Source organism: Sebastes umbrosus, chromosome 17, assembly GCF_015220745.1.
Source record: "Sebastes umbrosus isolate fSebUmb1 chromosome 17, fSebUmb1.pri, whole genome shotgun sequence".
NCBI lineage: Eukaryota > Metazoa > Chordata > Actinopteri > Perciformes > Sebastidae > Sebastes > Sebastes umbrosus.
In genome coordinates, this window is record NC_051285.1 from 21,116,855 (window position 1) to 21,144,046 (window position 27,192).

General features: G+C 39.7%; 1 protein-coding gene across 2 annotated transcripts in view; it reads left to right on the forward strand.

The window, feature by feature from the left end:
• Positions 1-27,192, forward strand: part of LOC119475789 (roundabout homolog 1-like) — a 119,720-nt gene that overhangs the window by 20,290 nt on the left and 72,238 nt on the right. For both annotated transcript variants that reach the window (XM_037748820.1, XM_037748821.1), the window contains one exon: positions 26,522-26,848. In XM_037748820.1, the coding sequence (XP_037604748.1) occupies positions 26,522-26,848 (327 nt within the window). The remainder of the gene's footprint in view (positions 1-26,521; positions 26,849-27,192) is intronic.

Below are 27,192 nucleotides of genomic sequence, written 5' to 3' on the forward strand. Positions count from 1 at the left end.
GCAGCCAGTATCTATCTCTATGTGGCCCCTACTGACCCATACTGCGTCCTGCCTGGTTTGCTGAAAGTGACCCATTTATCTCTCTATGCTCTGCTGCAGCCCAGTGAAACACAAGCAGCTCTTATCACACCGGTGGAAATTAATTGCCACAGTTTAAGTGTCCAAAGAGGGGAGAAAAAAAAGAGGTTTATTGTGTGAGAGCAGGTTGTGTTATGTATATGATAAGAAATGCATGTGAGAAGTCAAACATAGCAGGGTTATCATCATCTTCAGAGCTCTTCAGTGGGTGCATACATTACAGGAGTTGCACAGGTTAATGAGAAGCAGAATGATGACTTCACTTGGGCAGTCCCTTTGCACCAATCAGACCAGTAAGGATACTTCCAATGGATGGAAAAAAAAGCTCCATGCACTGGCAATGTCATGCATGGTATTAGAGCTGCAGCAATTAATCGATGAGTTGTCAGCTTTTTAATTAATCTACAACTATTCTGATTAATCAGTTTGAGTAATTTTTTTAAGATAAAAAAAGTAAAAATTCTCTGATTCTAGCTTCTTAAAGGTGAATATTTTCTGGTTTATTTACTCCTTTATGACAGTAAGATGAATATTTTTGAGTTGTGGACAAAACAAAGACATTTGAGGATGTCATCTTAGGCTCTGGGAAACACTAAATGATAATTTTTCACCATTTTCTGACATTTTATGGATTAAGTATATTGACTAATTGAGAAAATAATCAACAGATTAATCGACAATAAAAACAACCATTTGATGCAGCCCTACATGGTAGATTCACTACTAGATTCTGGAATAAATATTTAAATACATGTTTTTTTTAGGGGGGGGGGTTGAGAGTTAGATTCCCATGTACTGTGGTATTTTTAGTTTGCTTTATATTTTTATCTAGTAATTTGTAGTAATGCCTACTCCAACCCAGCATGACACATATTGGGAAATTGTCAAACATCATCTGACTGAGACAGAGAAGAAAGCGTTGGATTATACTGTACATGTTGTGTGGTTGCTGTGTTTCTGTTGGAGGGTTCATGGTTCATTCTGGGAAAATGACCAAGCATAATATTGGTATAGCGCTGATATTGCAGGTGAAGGTTGGGGTGCACATCAGCAAGGAAAAGTTTTTGTTGGAGCGCTGACAGCATACTGACTTTCCAATAGACCGTACTGGCTCACACGTTTTTCTTTAGCCACGATCACAGCTCATATTAGCCACCGTGTTACAGTCAAGCAGCAGACCTTGCAGGTGTATCCATTGAAGGAGCATCACCTCCTCCACCCAAGGCACACTAATGTTATGCAAAATATAGTAGCAACTGTAGAGTGCTACAGGAATGAGTCCTAAAACCTGGAAATAAATTGACATTTTAGCACTTCCGGTTCCCTCATCTGGAAGTCAATGGGTTAGTTAGATGCCTGAAATAAGGTTTATTGTTAACGAGTTGTTTATGAGTTTAACGTTTTGTTCTACAATATAAAATATGTCAGTAAATATCCCACTTATGAATTCTGAAGCATAAAAAAGGCGGTTGCTGGTTGGCCAACAAAAATACGTCATCCCTGGGGCACTCTATAGTCACATAGACCAGTAGGTGGTAGCTTCAGTCCAGATATTAGATAACAACATTTTTACCTTTGCACCTGCTGTGGGACACGATTGACCGCAGCACATCAAATAGTGAATAATGACTAAATCTTACCACCGTAAATTTTATTTGACCTGTTTTAAGCTACTACTTTAAGCTATTTTTAGGTTAAAGCTTCAGCCTGATGCAGGAAGCAAACAAAAAAAAATACAAAACTAAAACTTTGTGATGATATTCACCAGTAATCATAGACATTTTCAGCGCATCTCTTCTTGTAACCACAGGCAAAGGCACATAAGAGATGTTTTTAGAAATTTCAAGAGTCCCTGAAACTCCCGACTGGCGCCAGTCTTGTTCACTCTGTAAGACAAAGACAGCTGTCAGTAACATTAGCAGTGGCCACAGACTGAAAAAAGAACAATATATTTTCAGCACTAGAGCTTTCATAAGTGTCTGTCACTGAGAGATGGGCTTTATTTAGTCCTTTCTTTGACATTGTAGAGGCATATTTTTCCAAGGTTTTTGCTCTTAACCTTCTTGGGTGTAACACCATTCTTTAAAGTCAACATATTATGAGTGTTATTTATGTCCCATTTTCCAAACCAAACATAATGCACCAAATTTTTCTTCCTTGCTTCTGTGACCAGAAGCAGAAGCTGCACAGTATCAACATGTGGATATAATATAGCCATTTACCAATGGTTTTCTTAAATTCCGGCGGTGACTCAAAAAAGGAAAACTTACTAAGGCTAGCCTGTCCACACCAAGAGCACAACAAAATGTGTATGACACCAATTTTCCAGTTCGTTGTCTCTAAATTTACAAACTGACACACTTGGTAACCACTCAATCCTGAGGAGCGTTTAAAGAGCACTCAAGGGCATTTGTGCTGTTCTATCCTTTTTAGGAAAGTTCTCTGATCCTTCAACATGATGTGAATATATTAATTTGCTTAACCTGACATGAAACTAACCCTTTATTTGAAGCTCAAAGAGTATTTATTCAATGTAAGATTTTATAAGGTGTACAGTAAATGTATATGGCAATGGCCATATTTGAACCATAGACTGTTTATATAAGAAGTGGACGTAGTTTGTGGACTGCCATTTTGAGGCCTCAAGTTCGGCATTTTGGCCATCGCCATCTTGGTTTTTGGCTGTCACCATCTTGTTTTTTTGCAACCAAAAGTGACACGAGAGGGTGGAGCAAAGTACAACGGAGCGCTGAATAAGACGTTTTTAGGCGACCAAAAAGGTTACAAATAACTTTCATGAACTGAAAACACACTGTGAAAGGGTTAAAGTTGTAAGATGAAAACACATCACCCAGACCGGACAACGCCGTGCTACCGATCTGTCAATCACAAGGTAGCCACGCCCTAAAGCATACCCTGCTTTATGGTCTATTTGACTCTAAATGGGACCATAATTTACTAAATGAACATAATGCTGCATTGATGAAGACTTGAAACTAGCGATTGAGACCATAAACTCATGTTTACAATGTTTACTGAGGTCAATTCAAGTGAGAAGTAGGCTCATTTTCTCATAGACTTCCATACAATCGGATTTCTTTTTGCAACCAGAGGAGTCGCCCCCTGCTGGCTGTTAGAAAGAATGCAAGTTTAAGGCACTTCCGCATTGGCTTCACTTTTCTGACCCTGGAGTTGCCCACTGGTTTGACCCTCTGAGTGTGTTCATCACATCCCTATCCCACCATAGATTAGATTAGACAGGGATTTTTAAACATTATATATGGGATAGCTGCCAGGCTTACATGCCTGTCCTTGAAAATTAATCACGCATTACTAATTGCAATCCAAATTATTACATGTTCTTTCCTGCCTACTTTTGTTTAATGCATACCAACTCATCCATTTGTATGGCAACTTGACTGTAGCATAAAAATGGCCCATCATTAAAACATCAAGCTCTGAAAGCTGTGCTGTGAAGTGACTGCATCTTACTCAGAACTAAAGGGAAAACCATGGAACTCTCCTTTCGTCGAGAGTTTAATCTCCGCATAATAAATCTACCCACGGTAATTGGATGATGCATAATAATCTAAATGATGGCCATTAAAAGCATATGCTCGTGTCGAGATGGCTTTGTCCCTTTCATCCCACGGATCCAAATTATGCCTCCCCAGAGTGACGCCGTTACTTGCCTCGCCATTCTACCTGCTGTGTTTGATGGCCTGTAAACACTGTCTAAAAAGGAACCATGGGAAAATAAAAGAAGGGGCTCATCCTGTTAGTCTTTGTTATGACGGTTGTCTCAACTGTGCTTTAGTACAGGATTCGAAAGCTCAGTTAACCCTCTCAGTTCTGCTGGGACTGTTAGGATTAATATCTTCATAATAGCCGCACTAGCTAAGCTAATAACTAGGCTAATTACTTGAGCAATAAGTGACCGAGGCCCTCTGAGGCTTATTTTACCTTTTATAGACCTCCTCGTATGTGTTATCAGTGGAGAAGTAAGTACAAGAGGTGCTCAGAGACCAGCAGAACACAGCCTAATCCCATCACTGGTGTGTGCAGCAGCCCCATAGGGAGCAGTTTGATTGAGACATGTGGCTGGCCTGCAGGAGTTAGTTGCACACAGGTCAGAGTTCACTTGTACCTACTCATGCTGCTTGGACAACTGACACTCGTGGCTGCAAGAGGTTGACTGTTGTGACCTAAAATACACAGCACAGCACTTGTTACAGAACGCTGGACTTTAAATAATGATGGCTTGATTGGGTGAAAGCTGGCCTGCTGTGTCGTCCCCTAAGCTAACAAGACTCCCTGTAGTCTTTGTGGTGGTGACAGTGATGAGCCGAGTCCCACTGCTAATGAGGACTTCTTTCGCTATGGATGATGGGGCTGATGGGACATCTTTGCACACTGACGGGAATTCCTTTGTTTGTTCCATGGAATTGTCAAATTCCTCCTTTCCTTCCTTAGAAGTAATGCAACTAACAAGCTTTGCCGGAGAGCAGTTTGAAAGAGCATCTTCATTAATGTTTATTTCTTGGAACACGCCAACGTGAAGGATAGGAATATGATTTTGTTTTTTTTCAAATCATTCAGGGTGTGGCCCCACTCTGCTTCATTCATGCTGTCTGAGAATCTGCAGAAACTACTCTGTTATTTTGAAGAAAGATGCACTGGTTGCTTGCTAATTTAGCAGATGTTCTGTTATTCTTTACTGCTGGCAGCGACTCTGGCACAGCTTTGAATGGCTTTAAGGCTTTCAAGCTATTTTTATTGTTGCCCATCATTGGGATCCATCAAACCTGGTTTTAAGTGTATGTCTGGACTTCTTAAGCAGTTCTTGTGTTTATTAGGGCTGTCATTCTATTAAGATATTTAATCAAGATTAATCACATGGTTACCTATAGTGATTAGTGATTAATCACAAATTAATCACTAATCACTTTTTTTATTTTTGAAATAAATAAAAACAAATTTTTAAATTAATTGCACCTATTTTATCTGTTTAAATTGTACCTTAAAGGGAGATTTGTCAAGTATTTAATTCTCTTATCAACATGGGAGTGGACAAATATGCTTGCTTTATGCAAGTATATGTATATATTTAGGCTGTTATTGGAAATCAATTAACTAAATGTCCAGAAACCCTCACAGGTACTGCATTTAGCATGACAAATATGCACAAATCATAAGCAAACTCAAGCCCAACAGTCAAAAAACAGCGGTCAATGTGTCAGTGTGCTGACTTGACTATGACTTGCCCCAAACGGCATGGGATTATTATAAATTGGGCATGTCTGTAAAGGGGAGACTCGTGGGTACCCATAGATTCATTCACATTTTCAGGTCAAGGGACCCCTTTGAAAATGGCAATGGCAGTTTTTCTCTCGCCAAAATTTAGCAAAAGTTTGGAGCATTATTGAGCCTCCTTCGTGACAAGCTAGTATGTCATTGGTTGGTACCAATGGATTCCTTAGGTTTTTCTAGTTAGCACTAAGCTTTAAAACTGACCCCGCCACAACCTCAAAATCGCAAGTTGCGTTAACGCATTAAAGAAATTAGTGGCGTTAAAATTAACGCTTTATTATTTCATTAACTTTGACAGCCCTAGTTTATATTTCGAAAGAGATGAGTCGGATAAACACATATAAATCTTAAAGAGGAGTTATTATGCTTTTGTGCTTTTTCCCTTTCCTTTGGTGTGTTATATAGTTTTTTTTGTGCATGTAAAAAGGTCCGCAAAGTTACAAAGCCCAATATCCACGCTTAAGGGAGTTCTCTCTCCCCCACAAAAACACTGTTACCGAACTGCCTGAAACGCCTTGCTAAAGTCCTGCCCTTTCTTCTGTAACGTGGTGATGTCACCAAGTAACACATTTGCATAATACCTGCCTAGCGGCTAGTTTGACACACCCTCAAGCAAAGCTAGTTAGAGCGGAGCTGGAGCAGAGTCCGAAGAGTTTGGATCGATTGACCAATCACAACAGAGTGGGCCAGCTGACCAATCAGAGAGTTGACTTTTTGGGAGGGCGGGGCAGGAGGGCGGGGCAGGAGGGCGGGGCAGGAGCTCAAACAGAGCGTTTCAGACAGAGGGTGAAAAGGTGCTGCAGAACAGCTGGTATGAGAAAAATAATGTGTTTTTTGAACATTAAAGCATGTAAACATGTCCTAGTAGAAACACAGAGTACAAGAATGCACCTGCAAATAATTATAATAGGTCCTCTTTAAATTATCTGTCCATTGTCATACAGAGCATCTACAGAGTCAGCCCATGTAAAGATGAGGTCATGCCAAAGGAATGTTGTTTGACACAGGTGTTTTTGACGTCATCATCACCTGAAAGATGCTCATGTGAACTTTGTCCCCCAGGAACTGTTCTGGCAGAGAAACTGAGACTGTATCTCTCTTGTCTCTCAAACCCCTGCAGACGTTGCTGCAATTGTTTGCCTCTGACTGAATGTGCATACATGCATATGTAATGGTGTTAGCACAAGCTTGTTTTTAGTGTGTGTTTTCGGATTGTGTGCTGAAAGCTGTGATTCGTGATTGCTTCCCTTGTTTACTCACCGGTTTCCTGTGGCGCTGCAAGGCCAAGCATGGTTGCCAACCCTGGGGATGGGAAGCTACTGAGAGCTTTAACAAGCGCCCGAGGGCCTGGAGATCACAGGTCATCACACCTTCTCACAGGCACACATATACGTACACACACACAACTCCTCCTCATTTTGAGGAGGATCGATAACTATCTGCCTGCCCCACAAAGGTAGCAGGTTCCTTGCCTGGAGGATCCTCCCACACCCATATACTACTTCCTTCAACCTTTTCTACACATCTCTGTAAAAATAGAATCACAGCAGTTCATTGGTTCAGTCAGATCGTTCAATTATTTTCATCGACACTTAAAGCACAATAATATCTTTATTAGGTGCAACAACAACTCAAACATGAGCTGAAACAAATAATATATAAATTAAATGATAAAAAATGACTTTTAATTCTAATTTTACCATGAAAGTATAAAAAGCATGAAGCTGAGCATAAAATAAAATAAAAAATATTAATTATGATGCATATATTAGCATGCAGACACTATTTGTACTAACCAAATAATTATGTAATTTAAGTAATGCGTTATTTAATGCCGTTAACACACCAGCTGTGTTTTTTTTTACACGGCAAAAAAGTGATGTAATTTTTTTTTTGGAACAAGGTTGATTTTCTGAGCATTCGCACCGCGGATAAAGGCATCAACCAATCACGGTGTGCGGAACGGGTTGAGTTGCGCCTATATTTATGAAACAACAACACAGAGGCTCCCTAGTCTGAACTAAGATGGCAAAATGTATTACTCCTTTCAACCTTGTCAAAGGCAGTGCCGACCAGATCCACTCCTTCTGTTCTTACCTTTCACAATAAAAGCCCTAGACATATACTGTAGTATTCGCAGACAAGTATTTTTCATTTTTGTGTCCTTTTTTCATCACGCACCCGGTGTGTAAAGGCCTTTAGGCTGATAAAATGTGGTAGTGCCCGCTGTGTCACAGATCTACGGCATAAGGAAAAAATGAGAGGAGAACGATTATTTTTTATTTTGCATTTCGAGAATAAAGTTGAAATTTCAGTATATGCACTAACGCTAGTAGTTTGATTTATTCTCAAAAGTTTTACGTTCATCTCGACATTTCGTCTTTATTCTAAACATTTCGACTTTATTCTTAACAGTTTGACTTTATTCTCAAAATGCCCCCCAAAAAAGAAAAAAAAAAACTTCCTCCTCTGATTTATTTTTCCTTATGCCAGGCCCTAATAGTCTTCCGTACAGATCACATCATACTACTGCGAAAACAAAATTAAGGTTGCAGACTAACACCACCCACTAAATAAGCCTAACATGGACCTTATATGGCTCTGCTAAATTATTATTTGTGAACTTGCTTTGATAAATCTTTTTGGCATTTTGTGCTGGTCACCCTCTCAGTTCCTCACAATAAACTGTGCTAAATAGTGAACCCATAGCTACGCTCATCTGGACAGACTAGCTTCTAAGATCCGAAATTCCCGTGGGTTTGTGGTTTTCTCCAGGCTGTTTGTACTCCTTTGGCCTTAGTTTCCTGTTCTGAGGTCAGTGTCCAGCCTTGGCTGTGTGCTGATCAGGCACTTTGGATAATTACTTCTGTGAATAAATCTGCTCTTAATAGTTTTGAGATTTATTTATATGTAGGCTAATTGTTAAGACATCCCACACCTGAAGTGCGTTTATGAATTCATCTTGTTTCCTACTCTGATAATTAAGATGTGCTGAGACTGGCAGAATGTGTCTCTGAAACAAATTGTTGTACATACTGTATATGGCCCTACAACTTGTCCATCCGTGCTTTAGCTAATGATTACAGTGCTGCAGTGGTTGCTTTCAGAGTGAAGCTGTATTCCTCAAGGATTTGGGTTAGAGAGTAATTGGGAGGATTAATATTTTTGAAAGGACAGCTTTAAAGGTCATAGTAATAGCATAACCTCAGAGATGCTTCTCAAGGTTACATCTCCTCTCCAGTCAGGCGGCTAATAATCAATAGGATCGATATGCTCCTAGTGACTTGGCTTATAGAATCGATAAGCCAAGTCACTGGTGCTTTCAGTTCAGTCGCCCGTTAAATAATGAATCATTTCTTGATACATTCAACTGGTTTGATTTTATGACGTTTCTTTGAAATTCTACGATTATAATTTATTCTGACAGCCTTGATCAGAACACATCTAAACCAAACCCAGTGCTCCACTTGGCTTATTAGATCCCAGTACGAATTTCAGTGATGATGAAGAGAGCGGGTGGAATCAGCAGGCCAGTATGATGCCCTCAGGACTGACCTTGTTATTACAGGGAGAGGATCTACCTAATGTTACCTTCATTAACCAGAGGTTGACGTTGGAATGTGTCTCAAAGCATCTCGAGCATTTTGACATACAGTCTCATTAGCTATAGTGGGAGAGCCAGTGGGAGATATTTGTATTACGTCGGAATGGCATGATGAAGATTTAAAGGGAGATACTGGCCAATACAGATACTCGTAGTCGTTGTATATCAGTTTGGTTTGTTATTCTTAGTGTCTAAAGCTAATTTCTCGCATTCAGCATGATTAACTGAAGAAATATTTCAATCCTGTTAAGTAGACTTGTGTGTTTAGTTTGTCTGATACAAGGATAAACATTTTTCCTTGCTACTTTTGATGTCTCGCTGACCAATTCACAAGAACACCATCATTAATCTTTTTATTTTCACCCCCACAGTCATCAAGAACCAAATTTCCCATCTGCTAAGTCAACTATAGAGTTTGTGTAAATAAGACTGACACTTGTATGGTCTAAATAGAAAAAAAAGACTCTTGGATCCAGGCTGTACTTAGTTTTTCTATTTTAGTTCACTTATTCCACTAAATTGATCTTACATTTATTGTTATTAGTATTACTTCTTATACACTTTATAGTTTTACTCTTGGTTCTATTCTTATGTTGTTGTAATTTACTTTTCTATTTTAATTTACTTATTTTTACTAGAGGTAACAACAGTTGTCAGTGTGTCAGTGTGCTGACTTGACTATGACTTGCCCCAAACTGCATGTGATTATCATAAAGTGGGCATGTCTGTAAAGGGGAGACTCGTGGGTACCCATAGAACCCATTTTCATTCACATATCTTGAGGTCAGAGGTCAAGGGACCCCTTTGAAAATGGCTATGCCAGTTTTTCCTCACCAAAATTTAGCATAAGTTTGGAGCGTTATTTACCCTCCTTCCCGACATGCAAGTATAACATGGTTGGTACCAATAGATGAGCCCGCTAAAACCTCCGAAGGCCAGAATAGTGGCCAGGTCTGCAGGCGGTCCGTCGGATTTTTAAGAGGTTAATTAAAAATCGATACATCATTTTGGAGAATCGATACAGTATCAAAAAACATAATATAGCGATTGTCATATTTATTTATACCCCAAAGATACACTTTATATTTATTGCTCTGTTGTGCTTTTTATTCTTTTGTTGTTGTAATTTTGAGCAATCTCTGGCAAAAGAATTTCCTTTGGGATTAAAGGACGGGTCCTTTTTAAAAAAAATCTTTTAGGTGTTTTATACCATTCTGTAGCTTCCCAGTGGTGTTCGTTATGTATTCAAAAATTCGCAAATTTTGGTCAAAGTATGTATGTTTTAGCTTCAAAATGCTTTTTTCCCGGAGCCTAAAAACTTTTTCCCACATGACTTCTGCAGTTTTCTGCATGATGATGCTGCTACATGTACAGTGTATACAGTATATACAGTACATCCTTATGGTTTATTAACGTTACATACAGGAACTTAGATGGCGGTCTGCATTCTCCCACTTTGGAGAAGCAGACATGTCCATATTACTAGGGGATGCAGAGTGGCATGATAGCCAATAACATCATCATGTTTTTTTTTTATGCCTCAGGTTAATTAGGGAGTAAGAAGGAAATAAAGCTTGGACAGGGATAGTGTCAAGGTGTTAGGATGAGGGAAGACATCTGCAGTCTTTAGTGGCTATGTTATGAAATACAGTAATTAACTCATGTTCAGAATATATATGTAGGAACACGGAGATAAAAGGAAACTCCAGACACTCATTAATCTCACAGACATTTTGTTCCCATAGCCTGTGATTTTCAACCGCTATAAGAACTACTTCCAATCAGCCAAATTACCTGCACTGGTTTTCCCACTTTAAACTTTGGCTTTATTGTGACCTGTGAGATTGCTATCAAGCGTGGACTGCGGCCAGATTATTAAAGCTGCTTTATTCCAAATGGTGTTGGTTTGGCAGCGAGAGGTATGACGAATTGTTGCGTTCAGCTTTTTTTTGTTCACGAATCATTGCAATTACATTTAACAGTCGAGTGGAACCTCTCTTCGACCGGCAGATCATTACAACTTTTGCCAAGATTTTCAGATTGCAAGCTAAGTTTTTGCATTCTCAAAGCACTTTATTACAACACACAAAGTAACAGTTTACCTCAGAAACACCTCGTATACCCTCAATCCTCACAACATGGCAAACAAAGCTGGGCTTTAACCCTATTCCTCACGTCAACAACCAAACCCAGAGCCCCGTGCCAACATGCGCGATCAACAGCACCACTGCGAATGGAGCCAAATAAAAAGCTGTTCATACAGATAAATTCTCGAATTACTACCAGATGAGCTGTTTTAATCACCTTTTAAAAATCAGTTGGAACAGCTTATTGAAGGGTGAGCGTTTCATAGAAAAAAAAAGAAAAAAGGATTGAAGTCTGTTCATAAACACTTCAATCCTGCACAGCAAAAACGAAGTGAAAAGCAATTTGTGTCAAGACACAGTTGAGATGATATTTGTCCAGTGGAAGTGATTGACACAAGCAGGTTTGCTGTGGAAAAAAAGAGGTCAGTATATTATGGATTTCCTAGAGCTGCTTCTTTTCCACGCTGAACTCTGACTTCTTGGCCGTGCTTTATTGCCACTTGTAGAATTGCTGCTCCCTGCAGGTACTGTTGATAGACTAGTGTCTGAACAAATATACACTGCATACTTTATAGGAGTGGATTATTTTGTCTGCACCGAGTACTGCAAGTACAGGAAGATCTAATATTTAAAATGAAGACTGTATTTCCACCAAGGTAGTAATGTGGCACCAGCAACAACAGCAGCTGTGTTTTGATAAGATTCACATTTGGCTCCTTGGCTTCACTGCTGCCAATGTGACGGACACCCGTTGGTGTTTTTCAAACAGTCTGACTGCTGCCTCAAGATCTGAAACCATTTTGAGAAACAACAAAAACACATTTGAGTGTTCTTTCTTTATAAGCAATGTCGGGTTAGAGTGTTAATTTGTGAAATAAGAAAAGTAACGTGCCACACTTTCTTAAACCTGTTTTGAGTTAGTACATTTTATTACTTCCTTTTTAATCCCAAAGTCTTATTGCAAGGGAACACAGTTAGAAACTAAAATAAGTCGTCGGTCACACTACCTGTGATGTTGACAGAGAGGCATTTTATATATGCATGCGTAAATATTCTCTATCTTGCACAGATTCTTTGTGCACAGATGTTACCAAGAAGCACACAACATGAGTGAAACAGGTGGCCGGCAGCTCACATAGCTGGACATCAGTGAGTCACAGTCAGTCACGAGAGGGTGTGATGTACTTTGCAGTCTGCATTTTGAATCAGAAAGAGGAGCCAGAGATGCGTTTAATCTTTGGATAGAGGACTTATGCTAAAATAATTTAATTGTCTCCTGGCTCTAGCTTCGTAAAGTACTTAACAGTGAGTGGTAGCAATCTTCTCATTTAACTGCAAATCTGTTTTCCAAAGTGTCAAACTATTCTTTGCAAAGTCAGATATAAATGTAATCCAACTAGAAAGAGATAGTTTGGGTGTTTTGAAGTGGCGTTGTATGAGGTAGTTATCCATAGTCAGTGTATGACCTACAGTAGATGGCAGTTGGCACGTCTCCACTTTGGAGAAGCAGACAGGAGTACCAACACGGGAGCAAAACAATGTACTGCTGTGAAAGCAAAATGTATTTTAGCCACGTAAAAGAAAAAAGGTCAATATCAGTTTAAGTGTACGCTATATCTAGAATATTTTCACTGCTTTACCTTGCCGTGAGACAGCCCTTTCCAACGGGGAACTGAAGCCGTTGTATCTATGCTCTTGCAAAGCCACCAAACTCCATTGGAAAAAAAACTAATTATTACCTTGTGCAACCGCTGGGTTGCTGGTCTACCGCTGCCTTGATTGATTGATTGTGTTATTGTGTGACTTTGGTGAATCCTAAATATCCAAAGTCACACAATAAGACAAACTAACTAACAGATCGAGGCAGCGGTAGACCAGCAACTTCCGTGTTGTGCGAGGTAAAATTACTGGGTTTTTTTTTTCAATGGAGTCTGGTTGCTTTGGCGAGAGCATAGATAACGGCTTCAGTTCCCCATCGGAAACACATAGACTGTATAAGTGTTGCACGGCAAGGTAAACCCGCAAAAATATTCTAAATCTAACATACATATAAACTTATATTGATTTTTTTAGGTGGCTAAAATACGTTTTGCTGCCGGCCCCGTCCACATCAGTACACTGCTTTGGTTCCGTGCAGTAACTTTTGTCTGCTTCTCCAAACTGGGGGCGTGCCAACAACCATCTACTGTAGGTAATACACTAGCTCTGGATAAGTACCCCATACATTCCCACTTGAAAACACCCAAACTATCCCTTTAATACCATAGAACATGTTTCTGCTTATACTCTGATACAGTGAGGCTTATTGCAGAGCTAAGTGACATCCATCTATCCCTTCTACTACACAGGTTATTAACAATGCCAGTGAAATTGGAGTGAGTCTACACAGCACTAGCCTATAATCTCCTGTGGCTGAATGCACCCTCTTATTAATGTCCTCTTGGAATGTTGCGTTAATGCTATGATTATTTTTAGTGTCAATGCAGTCCAAAAGCATTCTGCCTCTTCAATAAGAGACAGTAATTTAGAGTCGGAAGAGCGGTTTAGAGGCAATTCTGAGTTGTGTTTGAATTTCTGTCTGTCTGTCTGTTGGTATTGAGATATTGTCTAATACAGTACATGTATGCACACATTCATGAAGTGGGACCTCAGTGGGCTTCAGAGTAGTAGATGGGTTTGGTGCTCAGGGCAAATTCTCTCTCCCTTCACAGTGTGACAGTCGGTTCACATCTGGGCTGCCACTACCAGGGGCGCAATTAAGACCGAAAATAAATGTAGGTCACGCAGACATGCACTTGTGACATGAAATGACACAGCATGAAGCTAATGTAATATTAATGTATTAACTCAGTTAGTGTAGCAAAAAGCGTTTTAAATGACAGTTTTATAGCTTACAAGCCTCAAAGGAGATGAAGGAAACATGATAAAGTACAGATGGTCAAACACACATTATGCAGTCTGTTTAAGTCTACGTTGTAACTGATGAGAAGATAAGGCGACCGCGTTAAATCAGTACATGCAAGATTAACCCAAAGTGGATTTTTTATTTTCTTTAATAATAACAAACTACATCTTCAGTGTCTGTCTCTATTCATGGGAAGTTTGACTTCCAAGCGCTGCCTGAGTGATAATCAATGGCCTATACAGCCTCTTTACTTTCCACTGAACATTTAATGGAGTGATGATAAGCCTCTCGGATGGGCTGCGGCTGGCCTTTCCAGGCACTTGTGCTTCAAAGGTGTTTCTCATCGTAAATACAGGAGCTTAACCGTCCATATGGCGAAGCAATACACAGTATATAAACAGCAAAACGTGTAGAGAATTCTGACAATTTTGGCTACAATTAGGGATTAACAGACAACAGTATTAGCATAGCTGCGAATATGTCATGCGCACTTGACCAGCAAGTCAGTTTAATGTCACGATTGAGGAGCAAATCTAAATATGTGAATGAACTGATGCAACAACAACAGCATATTGTTGGATTCTAACTAACTGCAGGAATATAAGATGTGAAATGCAGACCACAGCTTGTGTGTCATTGACAGCCTGATGGATTTATTCTCCAGTTAATGTGTCCTGGTGACCTAGTTGGCTCAGATGTTTATCGTGTACCAGCAATGTTCTGGTTTGAATCTGCCCTGAGGACTTCATCGCTTGTTACCTTCCCAGTGAGCACTTAACCGCTGACAACCCAAAGCAGATTTTCTTTTTACAATATTGTATTATTGCACAGTAAAAGACAAACGCAAGGAAAACAATTTAGGACCCGACTTCACGAAATGAATACTCAAAATAAATATTTGCACACAATTCTCAATGACGGAGCTTCATAAAGTAATTAAATTAGGGCTGTCAATCGATTAAAATATTTAATTGGAATTAATCGCATGATTGTCAATGGTGATTAATCGTAAATTAATCGCACATATTTTATATGTTCAAAATGTACCTTAAAGGGAGATTTGTCAAGTATTTTATACTCAACATGGGAGTAAGCAAATTGCTTTATGCAAATGTCTGTATATATTTATAATTGGAAATTGATTAAAAACACAAAACAATGACAAATATTGTCCAGAAACCCTCACAGATACTGCATTTAGCATAAAAGATATGCTCAAATCATAACATGGCATACTGCAGTCCAACAGGTAACAACAGCTGTCAGTGTGTCAGTGTGCTGACTTGACTATGACTTGCCCCAAACTGCATGTGATTATCATAAAGTGGGCATGTCTATAAAGGGGAGACTCGTGGGTACCCATAGAACCCATTTGTATTCACATATCTTGAGGTCAGAGGTCAAGGGACCAGTTTTTCCTCGCCAAAATTTTGTCTATGTGAAATTATAGTGGACATTTTTCTCTATTTTCTGACATTTTATAGACTTAACGATTAATGGATTCCTAGTAAAAAAAATAATTGGCAGGTTAATTGATATTGAAAACATTTGCTTTTCTAATTATTTCAAAATCTTCCTCTGCATCTTGTAATAGGAATTCTTTAGCCGCTTCAGCTTGTAAGCGTATTCCCACTATCTTTCTCTGAACATCTGGGCGCTGCAGTTGGTAGGCGTTATCATGTCCATGACCTTGACTCTCCTCTCTGCAGACTGCGTTGTGCATTTTGTTGTTAGAACGGTGCCGGAAGAAAGAACCTCACGGTATTGTAATTAAAGTTTTCCCTAACTTCCATGTGATTGAAATCACCTTTTACAAATGCAATTTAAGAAGATCAAATGTGCTAGCAGCACAACGTAAGAGAGAGAGAGAGAGAGTGCGGTTGCAGACACCTTGTCCTGGCCACACACAGACAAAGAGGCACACTCGCATTCCTTCCCCCGCATACTTGAGTGAATGACAGTGTTCAACTGTTCCACTTAATTGTAGTTTATACAGCCTGAGAAAGAATGTCTGGCATTTATTGGTTCCCTGTGTTTTACTTTGCAAATGAATGAGTGTGTGGGTATGTCTGGAGTAAGTGTCTCTGAGGGATGAGCAACTCAAATGGTTTATATTCCAATGAGTCAGTTTTGCTTTTCTTTTGTTAAAGGAATAACTCAGTGTTTTGGGGAAAATGAGCTTATTCGCTGTCATGCCGAGTGTTAGATGAGAAGATCGATACCACTCTCTCTTTGCAATAAATATGACAGCCTGTTCTCATACACCGTTCGTAGCTAAACCTACGAAAAGTAATGCACTGTAATTCATATATATACACCACAAAGTCAATTTGTATGTAATCCACGTAATCGTGAACCAGCAAGTATTAGAGACCGATGTTCGTATCCTGTGTGAGTCACGTAAGTTTCGTACTTAAGTTGCACCAACGTTCCTATTTGAACCCAAACGTTGACTTATTTGTCATCTAACTTCCGTACTTAAGTAATGCCACTTCCACAGTCTTTTTCTAAACCTAACTAAGTAGATTTGTTTCCTAAACCTAACCAAGTTGTTTCCTGTAAAGACGGAAGTATATTTGAAAAGACTGTATGTATGTAACGAGCAGAAATTGACGCATGTTGCTTGACATTTTTAGGAAAACTACGTAGTAAAATGTCATACAATTATGTATGAGGATACGTTGATTATGAAGCTAAAGCCAAGACACGGGTAGCTTAGCTTAGCATAAAGACTGGAAACAGGGGGAAACTGCTAGCTTGGCTCTGTCAAAAGGTAAAAAAAAAATCCTCCCACCAGCTCCTCTAGCACTCACTCTTTAACATGTTATATCTTGTTTGTTTAATCCATACAAAAACTGAAGTGTATAAATAACACATTGTGGTTTTATGGGGGGGTTTCTGTTGGACTATTTCTTGGCCAACCACAGCTAAACTGAACTAACCGTCTCCCGGCTCGGGCTTCATATTAAACATATCCAGACATGAGAGTGATATCAGTCTTTTAATATGAAGACCTTTACACACTGGGGCGTGACGTATAAACGATACAAAAATGCAAAATACTCACCTGCACATATTTTGCATCAAAACTATTCATACCGACGGCGATGCAACTTTGCGAATGTTACAACACTTTTTCAATAAAAGATTCAAATAGATTTGCTCAGGCAGAGGACCAACTACTGGGAACCTGTTGACCCAGAGCATCTGGCAAATTTTTTCTGAGGTAAATAGTTGTATCGCCTAAGCTACTGAAAGCTGTTTTATTGAGTTTCCTTTTAATTTATCATTTCACTTTTCAATGTGAAGTGAATTGTCCTCTGGTAAACAGTTACGCAATGTATATGTCTAGGGCTTTTATTGTGAAAGGGAAGAACAGAAGGAGTGGATCTGGTATGCTCTGTTTTTCTCAAGGTTGAAAGGAGTATTAGAGTTTGCCATCCTGGTTCGGACTACGGAGGCTCTGTGTTGTTGAACACTATAGTGTATGAATATGGCCGTTCCTGCTCAACGTGATTGATTGATGGCTTTATTTGAGGTGCGAAAGCTCAGAAAAATCAACCTTGTTCGGAAAAAAAAATGGAATTGCTTTTTTGCTGCATAATAAAAAGCAAAAAAAGCCAAGTAATTTTAAATTAATTTTAAATGTAGAAATATAAAAAGTAGGTCTGTCAATCAATTAGAATATTTAATCAACCTCCGAAAGGTCAATTGCGTTAATGAAATTGGTAGCGTTAAAACAAATTTGTGTTAACGCGTTATTATCGCGTTAACTTTGACAGCCCTAATAAAAAGTAATGTTTATAATACTTATGTGTTTCAGTGCCATCATTAAAACCTTTGTTTTGATGGTCATGACAATAATCACCTAACAATAAACATACTATCCTCAACCTTGGTAGCAACAAAAGTCTTTGTGCAGTAATTGTTTTTTGATCTACCGACTGGCATTATTCCTTTTCCTTTCAAGTTATATTATTGCAAGCTGATTTATATGAATATTCACAATCAACATTTATACTGCTCATTTATTCGAGCAGCAGCGAGGATTCTGCTGAGACAGCTAATCCCCCTTAATAAACACATGCATAAGCATTAAATCTTAGTTAAGTCAACAACAGAAAACACCACATGAGGAGGTTGTGCTGGTGGAGGGAGCTTCTGCAGCAAACGGCATTGGCTTGAGCGTAATCAACACAGTAACAATAATTGTACGTTTATAATATCCGTGCTGTACACCTGCATGAATATGATTGGATGCGACTAGCCACACAGCTGTGAAAGAGCCAATTATTGTGAAGCATATTGCAAACAGCTGATGCCAATCAGCAAATACATGCCCGACTTCAGTGCTCTGCCTGAACGAACTAGTTAATTATGCTTCAGTATGGAGAAAATGTGGATGGTTTTAAAAATAAGTATTACTCTGAGCACAATTTTGTCTTTTGTGTGCGTGTAACCTTTTTATTATATAGTCTGCACAGTGTTATAGAACAGGTCCTTGGTCTCCCTTATAGCCCCTTTGATGTAGCGCTGAATCCACATTAGTCACAACTTGGCCTTGGAATAGAGGATTTGTTGGATGTTTTGCTGGCATTTCCGTATAATCAGATGTGCTTAAAATACTAAAGGTGGCGCAGTGATGCACTGCAAACACTTGCATAATATCACCCACTTGTCTCACTAATACTTTGCTGCTGCGAGTTTAAAGAGTCTGACGAGACATGTCTCGTCTGGGTCTGTAAAGTGTATTTTTGGTAGAAATGCTGACACCATTCAGTTGTTATTCAAACACAGGATTCACTGTGCAATATAAAGTCACACTTAATCCACTATTTTAGTGTAATTGTGTACTCGCACTGCATGTCAGGCCAAAGGTGGAGAAATGCCAACATCTGTGTAACGCATGCTGGCCGTCCTTATTCAAAATTACATTATACATTTCTGACCACTATCTAAATTAAGGCTGTCAATCGATTAAAATATTGAATCGCGATTAATCAACATGATTGTCCATAGTTAATCGTGATTAATCGCAAATTATTCACATTTTTTATCTGTTCAAAATGTACCTTAAAGGGAGATTTGTCAAGTATTTAACACTCTTATCAACATGGGAGTGGGCAAACATGCTTGCTTTATGCAAATGTATGTATATATTTATTATTGGAAATCAATTATCAGCACAAAAGAATGACAAATATTGTCCAGAAACCCTCACAGGTACTGCATTTAGCATAAAAAATATGCTCAAATCATAAAATGGCAAACTCAAGCCCAACAGGCAACAACAGCTGTCAGTGTGCTGACTTGACTATGACTTGCCCCAACCGGCATGTGATTATCATAAAGTGGGCATATCTGTAAAGGGGAGACTCGTGGGTACCCATAGAACCCATTTTCATTCACATATCTTGATGTCAGTGATCAAGGGAACCCTTTGAAAATAGCCATGCCACATTTTCTTTGCCAAAATTTAGCGTAAGTTTGAGCGTCATTTAGCCTCCTTCGCGACAAGCTAGTATGACATGGTTGATACCAATGGATTCCTTGCTTAAAAACTGAGCTCGCTACAACCTAAAAATCACAAGTTGCGTTAATGCGTTAAATAAATTAGTGGCGTTAAAACAAATTTGCGTTAATGTGTTATTGTCGCGTCGACTTTGACAGCACTAAACTAAATATAAAACAAGTTTGGTAGTTCATTTGAAGTTTTCACGGCATGACTCTTTGGTGCTATGGTGGTCTTTTGTGTCTCTGTGTCTTGGCTGTCTCTCAAATGCTCTCTAAGCCCCTAAATCTTGATATCCGCCTTGTTCATCTGGCCTCGGATAGTTGTCTGTTCAAACATGTGGTGTCATTTGACTTACAAGAGTGCTGCTTTGAACTCAGAAGCTTCTGGAAATCTCTGTCTCGCCATTAAAAAGTGTGGGCTGATCCGCCATCTAGCCCACGGGTCACAAAAAAAAGCAAACTAAATGACTTTTACAGACTGAAACAAAAGGGATTTCCTTAACAAGACATAGCCGTTCCATTTACTGCGCACTCTTTAAGCCTCCAACCAAATCTGCCTGCCGTTTATTATTAGCTGTGCCTGACTGCCACTCTTCCACTCGAGCACAGGTAATCCCACATGTACCTCAGGTGGAGATTTACCATTTCCACCACTGTGGGCTCTGGTAGGCTTGGTGTCGGAGTCACTGAGCAAGCTGATTGTGTCACACTGCTGTCAGCAGCACTCTACATTAATAAATGTCACCCGCTGCTTCTCTAGTACTTTGGGAAAACCACGAAGAGACAATTGTGCACATTCTTCCAGAAGTGAATTTGGAGGTTTTTGAGTCGGAGTTGACTAGTCTCCAAGTGATGCTCCGACAACATGTGTGTCAGCGTGTGCGTCTGTCAGCCCGTCTGAAGCGTTATACCTTTGGAAAGGATCGTTTTTCATGCAGAGCTGACAGATAGTGCGACCTCAGTGCACCAAGCTAATTTTGATTGTGATATTTGATATTTTTCTCTGTATATTTCTTTGGTTCCATTCCAAACAGTCATAGTAGCCTCCTTTCATGCACTCTAAATACATACAGTACTGCACTGTACATGACACCGGGGTAGGTCGACCCAAGACCACCGGCGTTGCAGTAAATTACACTCATATTTGTCACATTGTGTTATTAGAATCTCAGAGAGTATGATTTGTTGTTTCAAATCCCCTACCATCCCCCCTTTATCGCCTCTTTGTTTCCTCCTCTTTTCCTCCTGTAATTTATCCCCTCATGCCTTCTTTTCTAACTCGCATATTCACCAAACCAACTTGAATAAAATACAAAATACCTAGCTTGTTATTCCACCATGCTGTGGCTTTGTACTCTATGCTTTTCTGCACATTTTAGTTGATTCTCCAGAGAGAGACACATACTCTCTACCCACCTCGTTTCTCACTGACTGAGACAAAACTACACAGACATGCTCCTTTCTCTTTTATGCTTGTTGCTCTTCACTCCCCTTCTCTCGCTAGATCTTCACAAGACAACAGAACCGCCTCGGGGATGACTGGCAGAAAAATACATATTTGTAGGGGCACAGGTGCTACAAATGACCTTTGGTGTGTATGTATGTACTCCATTGTGCATCCGTGTGCATGGGGTTTTGCATACTGATCGTATGCTGGCTGCTGGCCCTTTGCAGATAAAGCCTGGTCTTCTGGGGGCCCACTTGTGGCGGGCTGATATTGCCTTGCTGTAATGCCAGGGAGCTTAGGGAGCTGCATGGACCCTTAGGCATCAGCCCAACACAATTAGGAAACACAGGCAGCATGTGTGTGACCGAAGGCCACAGTGGCCACCTTGTTTGTATTGTTCTGTTATAGGTTTAAATGTCTAGACCGTATGTAAAATTGTACTTAAATTAAATGTGTACGGCTATTCTTGCTCACAACGACATGGGTGGTTTTGCCTTTCTTTTCTTTTTTGGTTTTTGGAGAGCTATACATATGTGGTTTTAGATTTTTTTTCCCTCATTTTCAAGATGATTCAGAACTCTGCAACGCAACATCTAGGGGGCACAGTAATCCGTCTTAGGCGTTAGTCTTACAGGTGAGAACCTGGCTTTGTCCTGTTACCTTCCCAGGTTGTGCTATTGAAGAAATGGTTCAGTAAATTTGATTTATTTGCTCACAGTACTGAAAAAATGCCTGAAAATGTCAGTCGGTTGGCCCACCCATTTGGTGCAGACTAGTGGGCAACCTCCGGGTCTGAAAAGTGAAGCCAATGCAAAAGTGTCTTAAACTTGCATTCTTTCTAATAGCCAGCAGGGGGCGACTCCTCTGGTTGCAAAAAGTAATCAGATTGTATAGAAGTCTTTGAGAAAATTACCCTACTTCTCACTTGATTTGTTACATCAGTAAACATTGTAAACATTGGGTTTATGGTCTCAATCTCTAGTTTCAAGTTTTCTTCAATACAGCATGATGTTCATTTAGTGAATTATGGTCCCATTTAGAATACAATAGACCCGGGTATGCTTTAGGGCACGAACGGTAACATTTTGGTGGCCTAAAAATATCTTGTTCAGTGTGCGATTGTACTCCACCCTCTCGTGTCACTTCTGGTTGCAAACAACCAAGATGGCGACGGCCAAAATGCCGAACTCAATGCTTCAAAACAGCAGTCCAAAAACAAATGGGTGACGTCATGGTGACTACGTCCATTTCTTATAAACAGCCTATGGTGCAAATATTGGTGCCCAGAGGATGAATCCTAATAACTTGTAGCCGTGTTTTGAGCAAAATGTTAAAGTCAATATGCTAATAATATGCTTACAATGACAATGTTAACATGCTGATGATTAACCAGCAATGTTTACCATGGGCACCATCTTAGTTTATCATGTTAGCATGCTAACATTTGGTAATTAGCTCAATTGCGATTCTTTGTAGAGAAACTACGTTTTTCAGATCTGTCGATAAAATCAACTAATTGATTAGTGGTCTAAGATTTTCTTTGGTTGAGGACAGTCCTAATTGTAAGCATTTTAGCATGCCGCCTTCAGCATTTTTGCTCAAAACACAGCTACGGCCTCACAGTGCTGCTAGTTTGGCTGTAGACTTGGTTTAATTCAATTCCGTTCACCTCCATTATATTTGGGGTTAGAGGCAGAAATCTCAGAAGGAAATCAAAAAAACCTTGCCAAATACATCCCAAACTATCTGCGTAGCAAGGTACACTAGGGCTAAGTGAGACAATTAGATTTAATTTGTGTAAACTTCCCAACAAGGCCTGTTTATGGTGTGTACATTACCTACATTTTTGCCTGACCGATACCGTTACGGACCTTCAAGCTACATTTGCACTGTGCCGGTGCAAAGAAAGGTCCTCTTGGGGCTCTTGTTTTTCTTTTTCTTTTTTAAAGTGCTTGGGGTGTTACTGGGGAGTTTTTAGGTGGGTAATTACCCGCCTTTCCAATTCAACTTTTTGGCAGATTTTGCATTCATTAGCTTGTAGCCTTTTAGCTAGGTCGACCACTTGACAGCATTAAAGGAAAAGCAGACAAAGGAAGCAAATGGAAAGAAAGAAAAAAAAAAAAAGAAACCCTGAATGTAATAGTGAGGCAGTGGGAGGGCTTATCTCAGCAATCCACATCCATTACTGCTACCATCCAGGTAATATGGAGCTTTTTGATGCAAAAACGTACAAAATGTCAACATAAGCTTTCACACTCATCAAAGGCCTATTGTTCCCGACCTTTTGTCTAAGTGGGGTTGTACTCTACTTCTTTAATACCATCACATTTTCCTTAATAAGATTTTGGAAAAAGACAGTAAATGTAGATTATGTGCAAACACACATCCAACACATTACCCCGGCGGATAGAATTCTCACCCGTTTCACAATGTGTGAGGTGTTATCTCTCTGGGTAAACACTTGTCCGTGTGGGATTTATTGGTTGCAGCGGGAGTGTAGGAGCTCATCACTCTCTTGCACGGTGGTGATTATCTGCTTTACAGGGCCATCGGCACATTAAAGCGTGACCTGCTGAAGGCTGTGTAAGCTGGTGTTTGCAGAAGCATGAAAGAACAGGAAAAGTGTTCCCACAGCAATAAAATAGGTAAACAGTGGTGACATTAAATGCCACATTTCCTTCATATTTTCCGTCTCTCTTCACTCTCTCTCTCTGTGAATAAGCTGGTTTTTTTTAGCACAATTGCTTGTGCGTTTTGGTGTAGGATTAAATTTTACATTTACTCTGTAAAATAATGACTAGCTGTTTTGTAGAAGCCACCAGATTCTCCAGCCTTCACACAATACTGGAGGGGGAAAAAAAGGAGAGAAAATGAGCGTCGGTGTGTGTGTGGACAGGGTTGGAGGTGGGCTGTTCTCGACTGTTGGGGGATTGGAAAGAGATGGAAGGAATGTAAAATGTGCAGAGGCATTGGAGTTGTGTACCTGGATCTCATTAGGGGAGGTTTGCTTTGTCCTCCGACTCACAGGGACTCATTGTTACACGGTTTCTTTGAGAAGACCAGCGTGATTGACATCTCAACAGTGTATCAGGGATTAGAGGTGATTTTGTGGTTGTTAGTGTAGAGTATGGTTGGAGGTATTGACTCGTATTTCTATGGCTGGTTTAACGATTTCAGAGGCTGTGGTGAAATTGGCTCCAAACGGTGAACCCAAAGCATAAATAAATGTATACTCCAGTAGGGTGGAGGACAGAGAGTGATGGCTCCTGTTAAGGATGGTTATCCTTTCTCTTTAGCTCAGGAACAGGCATCTATGGACAATACACAGCTGCATGAAGACGTATAAGTAGATTTTCCACCACATTTATTTCCCTATTTCACTAATAAGGGTGTAAGAAAATATCGATGCACATGAGTATTGAGATATTATGTTTTGTATCTGTATCGATTCTCCAAAACTGTATCAATTCTTAATTAACCTCTTAAAAATCCACCCGCCTACGGACCTGGCCGCAATTCGATATTTCGGAGGATGTAGTGGGCTCGGTTCTAAAGCTAGAGTGAAGATATTCATCATATGAAACTAGAACCTAAGGAATCCATTGGTGCCAACCATGTCATACTTGCATTTCCCAAAAGAGGGGAAATAACGTTACAAAATGATGCTAAATTTTGGCGAGGAAAAACTGGCATGGCAATTTTCAAAGAGGTCCCCTTGACCTCTGACCTCAATATACAGTATATGAATGAAAATGGGTTCAATATGGGTACTCACCTATACAGACATGCCCACTTTAAGCTAATTCCATGCAGTTTTGCGCAAAAACCATACAGTTTTTTGAATGCAGTATAAATGTGTGATTTTCACCTAATCTAAAATTGTGTATTTTAATATTTCTGCATACTGGGTAGGGCTGCACAATTATAGCCAAAATGATAATCCTGATTATTTTGATCAATATTGATATCACGATTATTTATCAGGATTATTCATTGATTTTGGGGACAAATATTTTATTTATCACATTTAAATATACACAGCACTGCTTTCACTGCTACATTCCTGCTAATACAAGTATTTGCATCAAAATAAGACTCATTCCTTAAGTCTTATTTAAGTCTTAGTCCTTATTCACAGTGTATCTCCTAGAACCAAAATAAAATGATACCAAAACTTTTTACCCAAATATTAAATCAACAGAGCACTGCTTTCACTTTCACATTGTGCTACAGTACATTCCTGCTAATTACCCAATATTTGCATCAAAATAAGACTTAAAATAAAGTTCTCTTCAACTGAATTCCATGCCTTTTTTGTTTTTCCCATAAAATATACTGTATATTATATTACTCATCTACTCTGCATTGCAGACGCAACATTTAGAAACGTTTTTTTACGGGCGCTGCAGGGTTTGGCTCGCAGTGGCATGACAGCTCCCCAAAAGTGAAGCCAAATCATCTTGATCGCCCCCCTGTTGGTGATCCCCCCTATGAGCGTTTTTACATTTTACATTTCAATATCGCAGGAGATCATGTTCATTTAATTGTGAGAATCCAAAATCGTGATTGCGATTAATATTTGATTAATTGTGCAGCCCTAATACTGCGGTCCCTAAACAGTCTTAGAATTGCATATATTGGGTATGACTGGAAAGCTGAGACTCTTGTGGATCCAATGACTCCAGTTGTATTCATGTGTTATGATGTTAGTCCCCATAGTAGCCATTTCACATTGTGACTTTTTTTTACTCCAATGGTGGTGTGTCTTTATACTATGACAGTTTTCCTAAAATTAGATTTAAAAAAGTCAATATATCGCCTTGCTTGCTGTTTTGCAAAATATTACAATATATTGAATCGTTACCCCTGTATCATGATACGTATCGTATCGCCAGATTCCTGCAAATACACAGCCCTAGTCACTAATTAAGTGAACTGTGCAAACAATCACAATAATACATTCGGGGATTTACTCTATTGTTACCTGTAGTAGCAGAAGTTTCAGACACGTTTAAAATATTTAAACCATTGAAATGAACACAGCCGTCGTCTATAGCATTGTGTCGTCGGAGCCACTGATAACACCATAATCCCATTAGAATTCAGCCTTGAAGCTTTTTTTTTCAAAAAAACTGCTGCATATAAATATTCCTTTGCAAAGACATGTTTTAAGGCGAGACATGTTTTGAAAGATATTACTTCCCGAGGATTTCACATGTCAGCATTGTTTTTTTTAATTTACAATGCCTCATGGGGTTCCAACTGCTGAAACAAAAGCGAAACATTTTATGAGCGACATGCAATTGTGTGCTAATTATATTGTCAAACTGGATTATTGTTAATACAAGGCGCTTGCACAGCAATAATAACGTGCCGTGTCTAATTCCTTTAGAGCTGCTGCTGTTTTGATTAGTACTACTCTTTATTGCATGGAAGGATTATTTGATGTATTCTGCTCTTTGTGTTGTGTCTTACAAATACAGTAAGTCTCGTATACTAATACGGCAGTAAAGTGTATACATGGAACCAATTCTCCTCTTTGCTTATGTCACCTTTCAATGCTTTTTTCTCTCCAGGGTCTCGTCTTCGCCAGGAAGACTTCCCTCCCCGCATTGTGGAGCACCCCTCTGACCTCATTGTGTCCAAAGGGGAACCGGCCACTCTCAACTGCAAGGCCGAGGGCCGTCCGACCCCCACGGTGGAATGGTACAAAGACGGGGAGCGCGTCGAGACGGACCGCGACAACCCCCGCTCCCACCGCATGCTGCTGCCCAGCGGGTCCCTCTTCTTCCTGCGCATCGTCCACGGGCGACGGAGCAAGCCCGACGACGGCAGCTACGTGTGCGTGGCCCGAAACTATCTGGGCCAGGCCATTAGCCACAATGCATCCCTGGAAGTAGCCAGTAAGTTCTGCTGCTGTGTGTTGGTGTTTACGTGTGCTTAGAGCTTTGAAAATTCTGTTAAAAACATCATCAGAAAAATACACCTAACATATAAATGACCACAGCCAAACATTAGAATCAAAAGTGTATCAGATCGCAAAAGTCTTTGACCAAGAATAAGCAAGAAGCTATCTCTAATACGCAGGCATAAGATGCAGATATCCAGATAATCATTGGTTCAGCTCTTTTAAGCATTTTAATTGATTTCCCAATCTCTCAATGTGCGTGATGATAGCGGGGATTTTAATATTCATCTTCAAAGAAAGTAAACAGCTTTTTGAAAAAAGTCTGGAAATTATTTCCTC